Below are 16,226 nucleotides of genomic sequence, written 5' to 3'. Positions count from 1 at the left end.
TCACAGCCAAGTCCAGTTTCTGTACCACCCAATGTATACACTGGTGTAGCCAGAGTTACTGAATAATAATCAGGAATGGAAGCCCTAGTTGATTTTTCTACCTAAGGACACGAAGGCTAATTGTCACCCAACCAAGACAATGGAATACAGACCAAAGGTTCAACCAGGGACACTCCTGGTTAGTAGCAATGAGCTCAGCCATGGGGCATTTGATTTCTAAAAGTTGAATGAATGTTAGAATTCCTTCTTGAACATTAACATTTGTTCTGAATATGTCATGTAACATGTTTAAAATTAAAATTAAAAGAAAGCAGTGCCGATAGAGTTACTTCCTCACAGAATTTTCTCATGTGATTCCTTACTCTTTCTGTTAAGGTCACAAACGACAGGGATAAAGGTGTAATTTTTACCTGCTGTCTGTATTTGATTACTATTATTTGATTAGGAAGCTCACAAGGGTTTTATAGAAGCAGTTCTGATGAAAGGTCATCAACCTGAAATGTTAACTCTGTTTCTCTCCATACAGATGCTACCTGACCTGCTGAATATTTCCAGCACTTTGTTTTTATTTCAGAAGTAGTATTTTGTTTTTGTATAAACACTTTTTTTCAAATATAATTTAACACCTCAGTTGAACTAAACATACTAATTGGCTATAGGAAAATATGTTGAATATAAAGAAAAATAAAAGGACCTCTTTAATCGATGGTCAAAAGACAGGAACCTCAAGACCATTTTATTAACAGCAATTAAACAGAAAGGAAAAAAAGTCAATTTACAAACTGTTGCATTTTAAATATGAACAGGGAATCAGACACTTTTTTAAAAAACATATCTGTACTAGGAAGTAGGATCTTGTTCCAGGAAAGAGAGAAGTCTAATTAGAAATGGATCTTCTAAACTAGAATGAAACTGGTCTTTCAATTTATGTTTTCAAAAGAGATTCCACAGAAAATGGTAGCAGCTGTTTAGTTATTTTTACTTGACTGCGAGAACAATGTTCCTGTGTTTTCTTTGCAAATTGTCTTAAAGTTTCTCTTGCGATGAAGCTGTCTGGAGCAGATTTACTCCTCAGCTCGGGAGCTACATGTGAATTTGGGGGTAGGTAACTTCTGAATGAAATAAGCTCTTCAGACAGACCTGTGTGTTCAGTTTGCTTCTGAGAGGGACAGAGAGCTGTACTTTCATAAACTGAGTCAAAACCTTTTGTAACTTTTGTCTGGGTGCAGTAATCTCTGTGATTGGAACACAGTTCCTTTGAGCTTAGCTTTCCATATGCAAGAACTTTCTGTGTAGGATCCAACCGTTCAGGTAAGTTGCTATGATCGTGCACACTGTGTGGATAAAATGAATTGTTGACTGCAGTAGACTTTTGCCCCCATAGGGAAGTATAATCTGATGCTTGTTCAGAAATGCAGCCTGCAATGTTTGCTGAACAGGAACCCCTGGTTTGTTCAATGTTTCCTTGGTAACACTGAGATCCAAAATCCCAGAGGGCAGGGTTGGTGTGCACAAGAGGAATGTAAAAATTCAGTAACTCCCTGGATGCTGAAGGGTTAAATTGTGATGGGTCACAAAACTGGTTGTAGCTGAGCTTAAATATGTTGTACTCAGGGATAGTTTCCACACAGGGTTTCATGAATGCTTGAACAGCAGTAAGTTCCTGTAACTCTCTCTCTCTGTACTCTCTCTCAAGCATCACACTTTCCAGCTCCTTGTCTGCAAATGCCCTCCTTTTCCTCATTCTGTCACTCAGAGGTGGTAGAATAAAGCGGTTTGGACAGGGGAAACTGTCATCCTGTGTAGGCCGGTAACCTGCAGAGAAAACACAACTGTATATATGGTGTGGAAATATTATCCAATAACAACATAGACACTCCCTTTCTATACGGTGTACAATATCCAGTGATAAATTCCAAAACTAAATACATAAATAAAAACATTATCTAACAAATGATTTAAATATTACTTCCATAAGTAATATCTAGAAGTATTACCAAATGACAAACACCTCAATGTATACTCAAACTCAAAATAAAAGGTAAGGTTGAAATTAATTAATTAATTCAGAAACTGCCATTAATCAAAGGTTTTAAAATAGGCCTGTTCATCTCACTCTACGAATAGCAGTGGTAAGGAAATTACCATGCACGCAACACATACTATTGCACTCATACACACAGATTGGACATGCACATACTCAAACATACATGCAAACACACACACAGACTAACAGTACTGTTATACTACTTTTGTGCCAGAGCCAGCAGCTTTGGAGGTACATCGACAAAAATGGCAGCATAACTCAGGTCAGGTTTCCACTCGACTTGCGAGCGCATTGGAAGCAAGAGATGTAAAAACAGCTTGAGTAGTAGGCTCACACCTGGACTTCACTCCAGCGAAGGAAAAGCCATATTCTAGAAATGCCCAAGGAATCAACACATTTATTTCACAAGATCAAAGGATTATAAACTACATGGATGACGAATATCATTTAGCCCATCTTCATCCATCCATCCAGAACAACCCACTACTCCTCCCACCGTTGCATCTACCTGTTTCTTTAATTATTCCAGGGCTCCATCCAAGTGTTGATTACTCTCTACATGAAGATGAACCTTCCGATTTCAGTCCTAAATGTACTATTTACTAATTTCAAGCTGTATCTATTTGTCCTACCCTGTTTAATTTAAAGTAGTATTCATGATTAACCCTTTCGAAGCCATTTACTATCTTGCATCACTCTATAAGATAACCTGTCAGGCGTCTCCTTCCCAGGCTAGGAAATCCAAGGTTATCCACCCTTTCCTCAACTCAGATCCCTGATATTATGGACGTGGTCCAACCAGAAGATTGTACCATTTGATCTGACTTTCCTTCTACTGTTTTGGCTATATAATTCAACATTCTGCTGGCTTTGTTGATTGTTGCTTTACATTGGCTGGACATGTTAAGTGTGGAATCCATTAAGAGTTCTAAGTCTCTTTCAATTTTTCCTTAGCTATTTCAAAACCATTCATGAAGTATGCAAATTGTCCACTTTTCTTTCCTATATGCAATATTCCATACTTATCTGCATAAATTTCATCTGCCATTGTTTGGCCCACTCAAATATTTTAGTTCAGCTCATTCTGTAGTTTTTGGGCTGCCTCTCCCAATTCCGTTGTCCTTCCAGGCTTTGTATAATCTTCAAATTTAACCAATTTGTACTAAATTTCAGAATCCAAGTCATTGATGTAAATTTGAACAGTAATGATCCCAAAATTGAGCCCCGAGCCACTCCAATCAGTACTTCTCCCTTATGCCCTGACATTACCTCTCTGATCAGATTGTTTTATAATCTTCAAAAGTTTATTTATTTCTTTATTTAGAGATACAGCACTGAAGCAGGCCCTTCGGCCCACCGAGTCTGTGCCGACCATCAACCACCCATTTTATACTAATCCTACATTAATCCCATATTCCCTACCACATACCCACAATTCTCCTACCACCTACCTACACTAGGAGCAATTTACAATGGCCAATTTACCTATCAACCTGCAAGTCTTTGGCTGTGGAAGGAAACCGGAGCACCTGGCGGAAACCCACGCGGTCACAGGGACAACTTGCAAACTCCATACAGGCAGTACCCAGAATCGAACCCGGGTCGCTGGAGCTGTGAGGCTGCAGTGCTAGCCACTGTGCCCCTGTTATCTGTACCAAGTTTTGCTCTGAACTTCCACTGTTTTGAACTTAATTAATAATATTCCATATGGAACTTTATGAAACGCTTTTTGAAAGTCTAAGTACACATTGTAGTACCACAGTCAATTTGAGTTATCACTCATTAAAGAAATCAAGGAGGTTGTTCAGGCAAGAAATTCCATGTTTAAAGCTGTGTTGGCTACTGTTTACTGTGTAGTTGTTGTATAGATAAATCCTAAAAATCAATTCCATTATTTTACATGGATTATGAGTAAGACTAATGGGTTTTTGAATATAGGTACCACATTAGCCAATTTCCAATCTACTGTTACCTCCCTAGTGTCCAATGACCTGTTGATAATGATTGCCAGTGCTACATAAATCTCTTTGCTCGTCTCTCTCAACACTCAGATAAATACCATCTAACTCTGGGGATATATTTGCTTTAAACCCTTTCAGGTTGTGTAGGGCTTCAATTTCATTGACATCAAAGTCTTGAATTTTACCTTGGTATTTTGGTATATCATTTATGTCTGTCCTTGTGAATACTTGGGAGGACATAATCATTAAGAATATTTACTAACCTGTATTCATCATAAGTTGATTCATTTGAGCTAAGAGTATATAAATTATTTAAACGGAGATTAGTAATCCATTCTAGGCAAAGAGATTTCACTTACGATTGCTTAACTTTTGAATGATAGTGGTTAACTTCAAAAAAGGAGGGTGAAGCAAAGGGAATTGCTGTGGAGAAGCATCCACTGCTAGCTTGGATATTGCTTCCCAGAACAGCACTGTATGCAGGCTGAGCAATTATCAAGGAATATAGCATTGCTATGTGAAGGTCTGGGGTCAAAGAAAGTGAATTATGGTACTACATTTATTCTGCAGCTAGCGGTCTGAAGCCAGTAGTTGCAGTATCAGTTCCAGGTAGTCAGTAAATTGCGTGGTTCAAACTGCAATCAGTCTGCCCAGGAGATAGCTTTGTGCATGCATGTAAACGCACATTCACAAAGCTTCTCTCATGTTTGTTAAAATGTAATTATTTTAGTGAAGTTGGGAGGAGTGTTCACACTCTATGTATTTTAATTAACGCTAGGTAGGTTTGAAAGTGCCTAAAGGTCTAGTGGACACCCAAGAGCTCTTTAAATCAAGTTTGAACATACGAACATAGAAACTAGGGGCAGGATAAGGCAATTTGTTCCCTTGAGCTTGCTCCGCCATTCCATAAGCTCATGGCTCATCTGTTTGTGGACTCAACTCCACTTTCCTGCTTACCGCCAATACCCTTTGACTCCCTTGTTTGTCCTTTCTTTGACACCAGAATTCAGTTAAGTTCCTTACAATGTCAACGTCAAGTAATATGACACTATCTTTATCAAGGGTTCACACACTACTTCCCATCAGAATCTGGTCAGGCCCCAACTCCAGAGCTATTCCATTACTGCAAAATAGAAAGTGTTTTACATTAGCCCTAACTTTGCAGTATAAAAGCACTCTTAGACTACACTTTGTAAATAAGGTCTTCTAATTTGGAGGTATAGAATGACTTCCAATTCTGAAAAAAAAAGAAGCAATGCATGGATGTTTGCACCATGTGCAAAGCTTTCTCCAGCTTCGCAGTGTGTGAGATGCAGCAAAGTGAAGCTTGCAGTGTAACTCAGATGTGCTGGCTACATATCGCCCTCTACAGATCTGAGACTGCTATTTGTAGTATAATTGCACCAATATAGGAAAACATTCCATGGTGTTTCACAGACAGGCAAGAAAAAAATAAATGCTCTGACACATAATACAGCTTCCAACAGACACATAAATATATACAGGCATATAAATATGCTAGCACATAGAGATTTAAGCTGCTGTTAATGTTTTCGTAGTTTGAAAGCTGGGTGTCAGTGAGCCAGTTCCTGCCTTTTATGCTGTTAAATCCCTCTTCCATAATTTTGTAGAAGACTGGTATGTCCCAGTAAAACTGAAGCAACCTGCCTACCAAAAACAGATTCAACAGCATCTCCACGGGGAGCTGACTCACAGATCTGGACTCCAGGAAGGCGAATCAAAGAAACAGTATAAACTCCCAGAAACCACCTCACAAAGGGCTGAATTTTTCCGCTTCTCTGGAAGTCCTGCCGGTAGGGACAAAAGTGAGAGGTGGCCCTGCTTCGCCTAGTGGCGCGACCCTGGGTGGCCAATTCAGAGGCTGCCCCCGGGCTGCCATCCAGTTAAGGAAGGCAACCACCCCCCACATCCACCACCCTCCCCCCCCCACAAGAGAGGCCGACTCAGAGGGACGGCAGCTCTGCAGTCCTGCCACATCCAGTCATAAATGGTGGTGGACAATTAAACAACCAACAGGAGGAGGTGGCTCCACAAATATCCCCATCCTCAATGATGGGGGAGCCCAGCACATCAGTGCAAAAGCTAAGGCTGAAGCATTTGCAACAATTTTCAGCCAAAAGTGCAAAGTGGATGATCCATCTCGGCCTCCTCCTGAAGTCCCCAGCATCACAGATGCCAGTCTTCAGCCAGTTTGATTCACTCTGCGTGATATCAAGAAACGACTGAAGGCACTGGATACTGCAAAGGGTATGGGCCCTGACAACATTCCGGCAACAGTGCTGAAGACCTGCGCTCCAGAACTTGCCATGCCGCTAGCCAAGCTGTTCCAGTATAGCTAAAACATTAGCATCTACCCGGCAATGTGGAAAATTTCCCAGGTATGTCCTGTACACAAAAAGCAGGACAATTCCAACCCAGCCAATTACCACCTCTTCAGCCTACTCTCAATCATCAGTAAAAAGTGATGGAAGGTGTCATTGACAGTGCTATCAAGCGGCACTTGCTTAGCAATAACCTGCTCAGTGATGCTCAATTTGGGTTCTGCCAGGGCCACTCAGCTACTGACCTCATTACAGCCTTGGTTCAAACATGGACAAAATAGCTGAACTCAAGAGGTGAGGTGAGAGTGACTGCCCTTGACCGAGTATGGCATCAAGGAGCCCTAGCAAAACTGGAGTCAATGGGAATCAGGGGTAAAACTCTCTGCTGGTTGAAGCCATATCTAGCGCAAAGGAAGATGCTTGTGGTTGTTGGAGGTCAATCATCTGCACTCCAGGACATCACTGCAGGAGTTCCTCAGGGTAGTGTCCTAGGCCCAACCATTTTCAGCTGCTTCATCAATGACCTTCCTTCAATCAGAAGGTCAGAAGTGGGGATGTTCACTGATGATTGCACGATGTTCAGCACCATTCACAACTCCTCAGATACTGAAGCAGTCCGTGTAGAAATGCAGTAAGACCTGGACAATATCCAGGCTTGGGCTGATAAGTGGCAAGTAACATTTGCGCCACACAAGTGCCAGGCAATGACCATCTCAACAAGACAGAATCTAGCCATCTCCCCTTGACATTCAATGGCCTTACGATCGCTGAATCCCCCACTATCAACATCCTGGGAGTTACCATTCAGCAGAAACTGAACTGGGGTAGCCATATAAATACTGTGGCTACAAGAGCAGGTCAGAGGCTAGGAATCCTGTGGTGAGAAACTCACCTCCTGACTCCCCAAAGCCTGTCCACCATCTACAAGGCACAAGTCAGGAGTGTGATGGAATACTCTCTATTTGCCTGGATGGGTGCAGCTCGGCACCATTCAGGACAAAGCAGTCCACTTGATTGGCACGCTGTCCACAAACATTCACTCCGTACATTACTGACACACAGTGGCAGCAATGGGTATCAACTACAAGATGCACTGCAGCAACGCACCAAATCTACTCAGGCAGCACCTTCCAAACCCGTGACCTCTACCACCTAGAAAGACGAGGGCAGCAGATGCATGGGAACACCACCACCTGCAATTCCCCTCCAAGCCACACACCATCCTGACTTGGAACTATATCGCCATTCCTTCACTGTTGCTGGGTCAAAATCCTGGAACTCCCTTCCTAATAACACTGTGGGTGTACCTACCCCATATGGACTGCAGCGGTTCAAGAAGGCAGCTCACCACCACCTTCTCATTGGCAATTAGGGATGGGCAATAAATGCTGGCCTAGCCAGGTGATGCCCACATCCCATGAAAATGAATAATAAAGCCTCAGTGGGCAGTGCTGAGGCTGCAGCTCCAAAGAGAGGATGCCTCATTGCGGGGCACCCTCCAAGACAGGTGAGTTGGGTTGGGGGAAGCTGGGGCCACGCAGGCCCTAGTGATCGTGGAGGGGGAGGGGGGGTGTATTGGCAGTGCTGTTGCTCTTGGTGGTGGTGGGGGGCATTCTCACTGGGGGGGTGGGGGGCGGGGGGAAGAGGGCCCTCTGTGGGCCATGGCATGCCCATAAAGGAGGCCCCCAGCACCAGAACCTGTTGGGAGGTTGCCAGAGTATACCTGGTGTTCACCCCACATGAAGGCAGGAGGTGGTTCTTCATTGTCACTTAAGTGGCTCAGTCGGCCACCAGGTGGGTGGCTGTGCTGCCACATTTCCCACTGCTGGCAATATACCATTGCAGCGGAAAGAAGTTGGGCTCTGCTACCAACGCCTTCCCCCACCAAAATGCCAACGCTCCCACCCTGCCTCCAATGGACCATGAAAATTCAACCCAGAGGTACACACACTCATGCAGAGACTAATGCATACACACAGATAACTAGGTACACAAAAGTACATAAAGACTTGCACACAAAAACAGATGTAATTCAGATAAAGGGAAACATTTGCTTTATAAAAACAAATAAGCTGTAGGACCAATTGTCTAAATTCCACGGGTCTGGCCTCCAAAGAGTCATGGTGTGACACACCCTAAATGTGCAAAATCGCTGCATGTAATTCGATTTCAACATCAATCAACCACAAATTGGCAACTATTAAAAGACGGTTGGAAAAGCACTAAAAACTTCGCCAAAGTAGCAATCAGTATATATGAGAAAATTCCTGTATAATAAAGCTGGAGAAGGTCAGGATCTTGGAGAGCGATGTATGTTGGGTCAAAATGAGGGCTAGTGTAAAATTCATGGCCATATGAGGAATAATATAATTTTCTGTCGTGGAATACTATACAAGTTCTATGTAATACACGCACACACACATATATATATATATATGAAAGAGAGAAAAAGAGAGCAAAGTGGTCTGAAACAAAGTGGTCATATCAGATGGGTTTTATGTTTAGCCAAGATATCAGTGTGCTGCAATGGAATCCGCTGTGACCCAGCAGCCCACATCACAGATATATTACACTTAAGATAAACCTGAATAGAGAAAACTATAACAAAGAAATAGGTCAAATCGGTCCAATCGTTTTATTTGTAAATTCTGATGATAGTATTGTAAATCTGTGATGTAACTGCTATTTTATATAAATGTTATTGATCTGGACCACCTTGAACTTATTTCTTGATTTCACTTAAATTAGCAATGAACAGAAAGTATGTAATGTTATGTAAAATTATGTAATTTTAATTGAAATGCGCAAAGTCCTACAAGGCTATATTGATCTTGAGGGAAGACTGTGACTCAGCACATTACTTATATTGTTGAGATCTCTCGATGAAGGGTCGAGACCGGAATACAAAATTGAAAGAATGGGACAAAAGACAAAAATAAATAAAGGATTAGTGGTTGGCTCGATTGTGTATCGATTGTGCGGATGCCAATCGGTGTTTAACGACAACATATATTCTACATATAAATTAAACATTTAAATATCTGATTAAAGGGAAGAGACAGAATTAAAAGGGGCTCGGTCCAGGTCATTATGCGTTGGTGATTGCCAGTTAACCTCTTGTGCGTTTGAGTCTATTAACGTTACCTTCCAGAATGCTTTTTGCTAGGAGGCTGGGAGTCCGAGAGTAACGCTGGTAAGATGTTCTGCGGACTGAGGCTGTGGATTCCTTGCCACTCGCGCTTTTCTTTACCTTTTGAGACCAGGAATTATTTAATTAATTCCTCTTATAAATCATCTTATAAAACTTCAATGTTATACTAAACAGTCCAAGCGCCACCGTCAGAAAATCAACACTATGAATAATAACACACCCTAATTATCTATTGGCCTCTGAAATAAACCTTGTACCGTGAAATAAACGAACAGCTTCCGATTCATCATCTATAGTGGTCATTTCCTGATTATTCGTCTCTTGAACTGTTCACGATTTACTGAAACAGAGAGGACTGCAAGTTTAAAGGTTTGTTTTCCACAACACTTTGTACGCATTTGAGTTTGCGTTTTAAATCGAGGTTGATTTATGGAGGGTTTTTTTTTAGAAATTGATACCTAGAATGTTTTTGGAACTAAGTATAATTGGAAATCTAATTCGGTTTGTTCTGTGAATGGATTGAAGTAATTGTGCTAGAAGTTTACATTAGCTAAATGAAAGAACATGTATTTCATCTATTAGCACCAAAGTTCAAAACATTTTAAAAGGCCTTTGATTTCCTGAAGTATTTAGTATTATAGATAAAATGTAATTGTGTGTATTAGGAAATGAAATATTTTATTGATGCTACCTATACAACGCCACGTGTACAACATGCTGAATAAAACGCACAGGTGTAATTTGTACAGTTACTACAGAGCCAGCTTCGGAACAAAAAATCTTATTAAATTGGTGCAGTAACGTGCGTGTTAAATCCTATCTGTGGATCACCGTAGGCCAGTGTTTAAATTGTCCTTGTGCATTTTAATACATCGTTTCCCGTATTGAAATGTAAAGATAAAGTGTTCAACAAAATTGAGTTTGTTCTGTGATCTTCTGTTTTGCTAGACCTCCTCACAACCTGTCCATTCCAAAGTTGCTAACATTACTTGTTTATTTATGTTAAGTGACTTTATTTAAGAAGCCAAATTCTCAACTTCCTGACAGAGTCTATGTTCCAGTGTGTTATTTGACTCGGGCTATTAAAGTTTAGAATTCACATTTGATAAACTTAAATATGTAATTAGTCATGGGTCAGAAAGTCTAACAAATATTTTATTAATATTGCTGATGGCTGAATACTCGAGTCCTGAACTAAAATGTGGAAGTACAGTTTTTTTAGTGAAATAGCGCACTCGATTTTTTCTTTTTCACCGTGTCTCACCTCTGTAGCTTGCTGCCTCCTCAGAGCTACCTGGGCTGCCATCACCCTCTGCCTCTCCACCACCAGCAGACAGTTGGTGCACTGACAGTCTCTCCAGCGACAGAACCTCTTGTGCCCTTTCAGACAGGAGACGACACCATGGTTTCTGCAGCGAGCACACTTGGGGCTCCTGACCAGCCTCCGTTGCTCCGGAGTTGCCTTCTTTGCCGCCTTGTCCGCATTCATCATCCTTTCCTCTTCTTCCTCTTCCTCTGCACAGCCCAGGCCATCGCCTTGGGAAAGGCAGTTCTCCAAACTTTCCACATCGATTTCCTCCTCGTACATCCCATCAGATTGTTGGAACAGCGAGTCCGCCTCAGAAGATTGAACCGACAGCTGAAGCATGCTGGCTGCTGACGCTGGAAAGAGGGTCGACCTCTGCCAAGTGTTAAAACTGCGGGTTTTCGTGGCTGTCAGTGCTGGCCTCTACTTGGCCTTAGTTGGTAGCTGGGCGTTGACTGGCAGGGAGAACCTACTTCAGACCTCGCTTGAAGTTTCCTCCACCTTTTATTCTTGGGGTAAAGCAGCGCAACATAAACTCCCTGACCCGCATGTACACCTATCTCCCCCAGACTGATCTCTTGCGTCTATCGCTGCATTTAACGAACCTTCCTTGCATTTACCACCCTGAGTAACTTAATCACCCGCAACGTCACCAAGAACCTTGCCGTAAGCAGACTTAACCCTTAGGGCGCTGGAATTCATTTTGGCCCTTAAAACAATCCGATTGTCATACAAAGCCCACATATTAGAAGTTATGATTTTCCCAGCTGAGCTGTTAGGATCATCTCCAGTTAAGTCTATCAGGGTTCGCTTCAGCTCTGTTTCCAATCTTTTTTTAAAAAAAGAATAAAGTCTGAAAAAGTAAAGATATTAAAATACTAAAACAGTGCATTCTGAAATTAAATTTACATAGCTTACGTTGTGTGGTTAACTAAGATGTATATTATATTAGAGATGAGATATGTCATTGTAATTATATCATGCCCTGAAATTAAAACGCTTTTTAATGTATCTCCCGGAAAGGTTAGAATTTAGAAATCACGAAGAGATCCAAATGACAGAATGAGACATTCAACCACAATTAATCCTGACAGGTTCCGCTTGCACTCAGGAAAGCGTCACTGAAATTGTTTACTCATTTCTGACTCCTGTTAAGTATTTACTTAGCTCGTATTCCTTCACTTTGCTCCTTGTGTGGCGTGAAGTAAATCCTACTCTATAAGTTTAATTTTAAATCGCGAAGGTCCAGAATAATTTAATTTAATTTATCTCTCTAATTTAAATTATGCCTGCATCGCTGTAAGTAAACTCTTCACTAACTACTGTAGCAGTTAGCAGTGGTTTAAAAAATAACAGCAGCTGTGTTCGGGCTGATCGGTTTCCTGAATATTAACTGCACTTAGTGCTGGCTCACTCACCACGAGAATTCTTCCTCTTTCTACACATATACAGAATTGGTAAGTTTACCATTATCATGACTTAATAAGACGGTGTTCTGTTCCTGATCTTTAAGTATTGTGGCTTTTTTTAAAAAAAAAAGTTTGATAAAGACAATGTTTTTTTTTGTCCGTTTTAAATTTTGCCCCCGTAGAAGCTACAAAAGGAAAACCGCGGTTACTCAATATTCATAAATTAAAAACAAGAAATGCTGGAAATACTCAGCAGGTCTGGCAGCATCTGTGGAGAGAGAAGCAGAGTTAACGTTTCAGGTCAGTGACCTTCCAATATCCATGTATGGGGGTCTATAGTGTAAGCGACGGTCCTTTAATTCCATTGATGGAACGGCGCGCAAACCTACAGAAAAGACCCATACGCACAAAACATTTATACAGATAGATATACATGCAGAAAAACACACATACGCAGATACACACAGACACCAAGTCATACCTACATTCAGATACAGCATAAGAATTAAAAAATTTAGGAACAGGCATAGGCCAAATGCCCCTTGGAGCCTGCTCTGCCATTCAGAAAGATCATGGCTGACCTTTGACCTCCACTCCACTTTCTTGCCCAATCCCCATATCCCTTGGTTGGCCTAGAGTTCAAAAATCTACCTATTTCAGCCTTGAATATATTCAATGCCTGAGCATTCACAGCCCTCTGGTGTAGAAAATTCTCGAGATTCACGATCCTCTGAGTGAAGAAATTCCTCCTTACCTCAGTCTGACATATACTGAGATTATGCCTGAGTTCTAGACTCTTTAGTCAACCTCTCACCACTGCCCCTGCCAGGTCCTCTAAGAATCTTGTATGTTTCAATGAGGTCAACTCTCATTCTTCCAAATTCTAGAGAGTTTAGGCCCATTCTACTCAACCTCTTATCACAGGCCAACCTTCTCATCCCAGGAACTAATTTAGTGAACTTTCGCTGCATCGCCTCCAAGGCAAGTATAACCTTCCTTAGACAAGGAGATCAAAACTGTGCACATTATTCCAGGTGTGGTCTCACCAATGTCCTGTATAATTGCAGCAAGACGTCCTTACTCTTGTGTTGCAATAAAGTTCTACAAGCCATTTGCCTTCCTAATTGCTTGCTGTACCTGCATGCTAATGTTTCTTTTATGAATATCAACATTTAAAAGTTTTGCTCCATTGAAAAAATATTCAGATTTTCCATTCTTCCTACCAAAGTGAATAACCTCATCATTTTCCCACATTATATTCCATCTGCCACCCTATTGCCCACTCACTTAACTTGTTTATATCTCTTTGCAGACTCTTTGCACTGAATTTTCCCAACCCTTTGGAAATGGCTGGGAGGCAGAAGGTCTGGCAATATGGTGGGGAAGGCATTAGGAGGGGAGCCTAACATCTTCCCACTGCCATGGCATATTACTAGTGGTGGTGACCTTAGCAGCATGACCGAGTTAAGGCAATTAATTTCCCAATTAAGGACCACTTTGCGCCCACGCCAGCATTTTGCCAGGAGGGTCTGTCGCCGCATGGGGAGACTGCCACTTAAACCCTCCCAGCAGATTCTGGAGGCTGGGGGGAGCTCTTCTTGATGGGCACTCCATGGCCCACGGAGGGGCCTGCCAGTGGCAAGGGCCAGCCTTGCGTTTAAGACGCAGCTGCCACAACAATCCCCACATCACCCCCTCCCCCCCACCAAAGCCTGATTGTCAAAGCTTGATCGCCGGTGCCCACCTGCCTGGTCCTGGATTCCCCAAAAAACTCACCTCTTCAAGGGCACCTCAGCATTAAGGCGCCCTCTCCATCTTGATGCAGCCTCAGCAGTGGCCACTTCCAGCAGTGGCACTGCCGAGGCTCCTGAGTTGCGGGCCTTCTGATTAGGCTGGCAGCTCGGTGGTGGGGGGGAGCCTGGGCCTGTTAATTGGCCTCTGGAAGCAAAATGCCACCCCAGGGTCCTGTCACCCGCTGGAGCAGGGTTACCTCCCCCTTTCAGCCCCGGCAGCGGACTTCAAGGTCCCCCTAAAAAAAATTCAGCCCCTTGTGTCCTGCCGCAGCTCACTGTCCCACCTAACCAAGGCTCCTTAGACAGCACCTTCCAAACCCGCGACCTCTACCAACTAGAAGGACAAGGGCAGCAAATACATGGGAACACCACCACCTGCAAGTTCCCCTCCAAGTCACACACCATCCTGTCTTGGAACTATATCACCGTTCCTTCACTGTCGCTGGGTCAAACTCCTGGAACTCCCTTCCTAACAGCACTGTGGGTATACCCACCCCAAATGGACTGCAGCGGTTGAAGAAGGCAGCTCACCACCACCTTCTCAAGGGCAATTAGGGATGGGCAATATATGCTGGCCTGGCCAGCGATGCCCACAACCCATGAATGAATAAAAAAAAAACTTCTTAGCGTCAGTAAATCTGGATACAATTTCTCTCAGGCCCTTCATCTAATCATTAACATAGATTGTAAAAAAAAAAGAGGCCCCTACACAGATCCTTGCGACATCATACTAGGTACAACCTGCCAACTTAAAAATGCCCTGTTTATCCTTACTCTTTGCTTTCTTGTATGTTAACCTATCCTCTATCCATGCTAATGTGACTCCCAGTCCCATGAGCCCTTATCATGTGTAATAACCTTTTTATGTGGCACCTTAATGAATGCCATTTAGGAATCCAAATATATTACATCCCTTTATTACCCTGCTAGTTACATCCTCAAAAAGCTCTAATAATTTTGTCAAACATGGTTTTTCTTCCACAAGCAAGTTCACTCTGTCTAATCATACGGTTTTCTAACTGCCTTGTTAGCACTTCCTTAATAAAGGATAAAGGATTCTAGCATTTGTCCAATGACTAACGTCAAACTAATTAGCCTGTCGTTCCCTGTTTTCTCTCTCCTTTTTTGAATACTGGTTTTATATTTGCTACCTTCAAATCTCCTTGGACCATTCTAGAATATAGGGAATTTGAGGATCACAATACATACGGATATACAAACATACATGTAGACAAACATACACACAGGTACCAGAACATGGGCAGACTCACATAGACAAACATCCTCTGACACACAGACATTCATACTGTTGTACACATACACTTGGAGGCTGTAGGGTGCTTTTACATGAATGACCTAAAATGGGCCAAATGGTCTTCCTTGTCCATAATTATCTTTTGATAGACAAATGCACTCATTTGCAAGATTTCATACACAAATTCATACATTCATACACACAGACAAACACAACCATGCACACAGATGAGCACACACAAATATATACATTCTCATGCATAGACAAACACATACACAGATGTACACACTTTGAAGCATAGATAAACATGCTTACTGGTATACACATTCCTACATAGAGATACTGGGCCAGAATTTGCTGTCCAAATATTTGTGAGGCTAATGGTGCCCAATGTTATTTATGCATAAATATTACAGCAACCTCCGACGTGGACAGATGCATGGTTAAAAACAGAAATCCAAAAGTTGTTGTCGGAGATGCGCTGTCCCACTGTTTGCTTCATATAAATGGCACCTTGTTCTCTGGAATACCACTGAAATGCATTGAATGGCATGAGGTTGCAGTACTTGCATTGTAGATGCATGCTAAACTCACATCAGCAAGTCTAAGTCTTTTAATGCTGTGATAAGTGTTAATTACTGCCAGTCAACCTCTCTGGCACTGAAATTTAACAATTACAAGTGAAAGAAAGGCTTACATTTATATCGCGCCTTTCATGACCTTAAGGAATTCCGAAGTGCTTTACTGCCAATTAAATACTTTTGAAGTGCAATCACTTTTGCAATCTAGAAAATGCAGCAGCCAATTTGTACACAGCAAGTTCCCATGAATAGCAATGTGATAATGATCAGATCATTTGGTTTTAGTGAAGCTAGTTGAGGGATAAATAGTGACTAGGACTCCAGAGAGAACACCTCCTGTTCTTTTTTGAAATATGCCATAAGATATGTTATACCCACCTG

The 16,226-nt window shown here is 42.0% G+C and overlaps 1 protein-coding gene across 1 annotated transcript; it reads right to left on the bottom strand.

The window, feature by feature from the left end:
* Positions 1–749: 749 nt before the first annotated feature.
* On the bottom strand, positions 750–11,450 carry LOC137372558 (uncharacterized). Its single transcript, XM_068036480.1, has 3 exons — positions 10,766–11,450; positions 9,495–9,600; positions 750–1,815 (listed from the first exon to the last, which is right to left on the bottom strand). The coding sequence occupies exons 1-3, from the start codon at positions 11,147–11,149 to the stop codon at positions 926–928; spliced, it is 1,380 nt and encodes a 459-aa protein (XP_067892581.1). The 5' UTR covers positions 11,150–11,450; the 3' UTR covers positions 750–925.
* Positions 11,451–16,226: the final 4,776 nt, after the last annotated feature.

Source organism: Heterodontus francisci, chromosome 8 (genome assembly GCF_036365525.1).
Source record: "Heterodontus francisci isolate sHetFra1 chromosome 8, sHetFra1.hap1, whole genome shotgun sequence".
NCBI lineage: Eukaryota > Metazoa > Chordata > Chondrichthyes > Heterodontiformes > Heterodontidae > Heterodontus > Heterodontus francisci.
This window is presented reverse-complemented; position numbering and strand designations above follow the sequence as displayed.

Coding starts and splice junctions, on each gene's coding strand:
- LOC137372558 (XM_068036480.1), bottom strand. CDS start 11,149: ATGCTTCAGCTGTCGGTTCAATCTTCTGAGGCGGACTCGCTGTTCCAA. Junction 9,601..10,765: donor GGAGGCAGCAAGCTACAGAG/GTGAGACACGGT, acceptor TGGTCTCAAAAG/GTAAAGAAAAGCGCGAGTGG. Junction 1,816..9,494: donor AGCAAAAAGCATTCTGGAAG/GTAACGTTAATA, acceptor TTTTCTCTGCAG/GTTACCGGCCTACACAGGAT.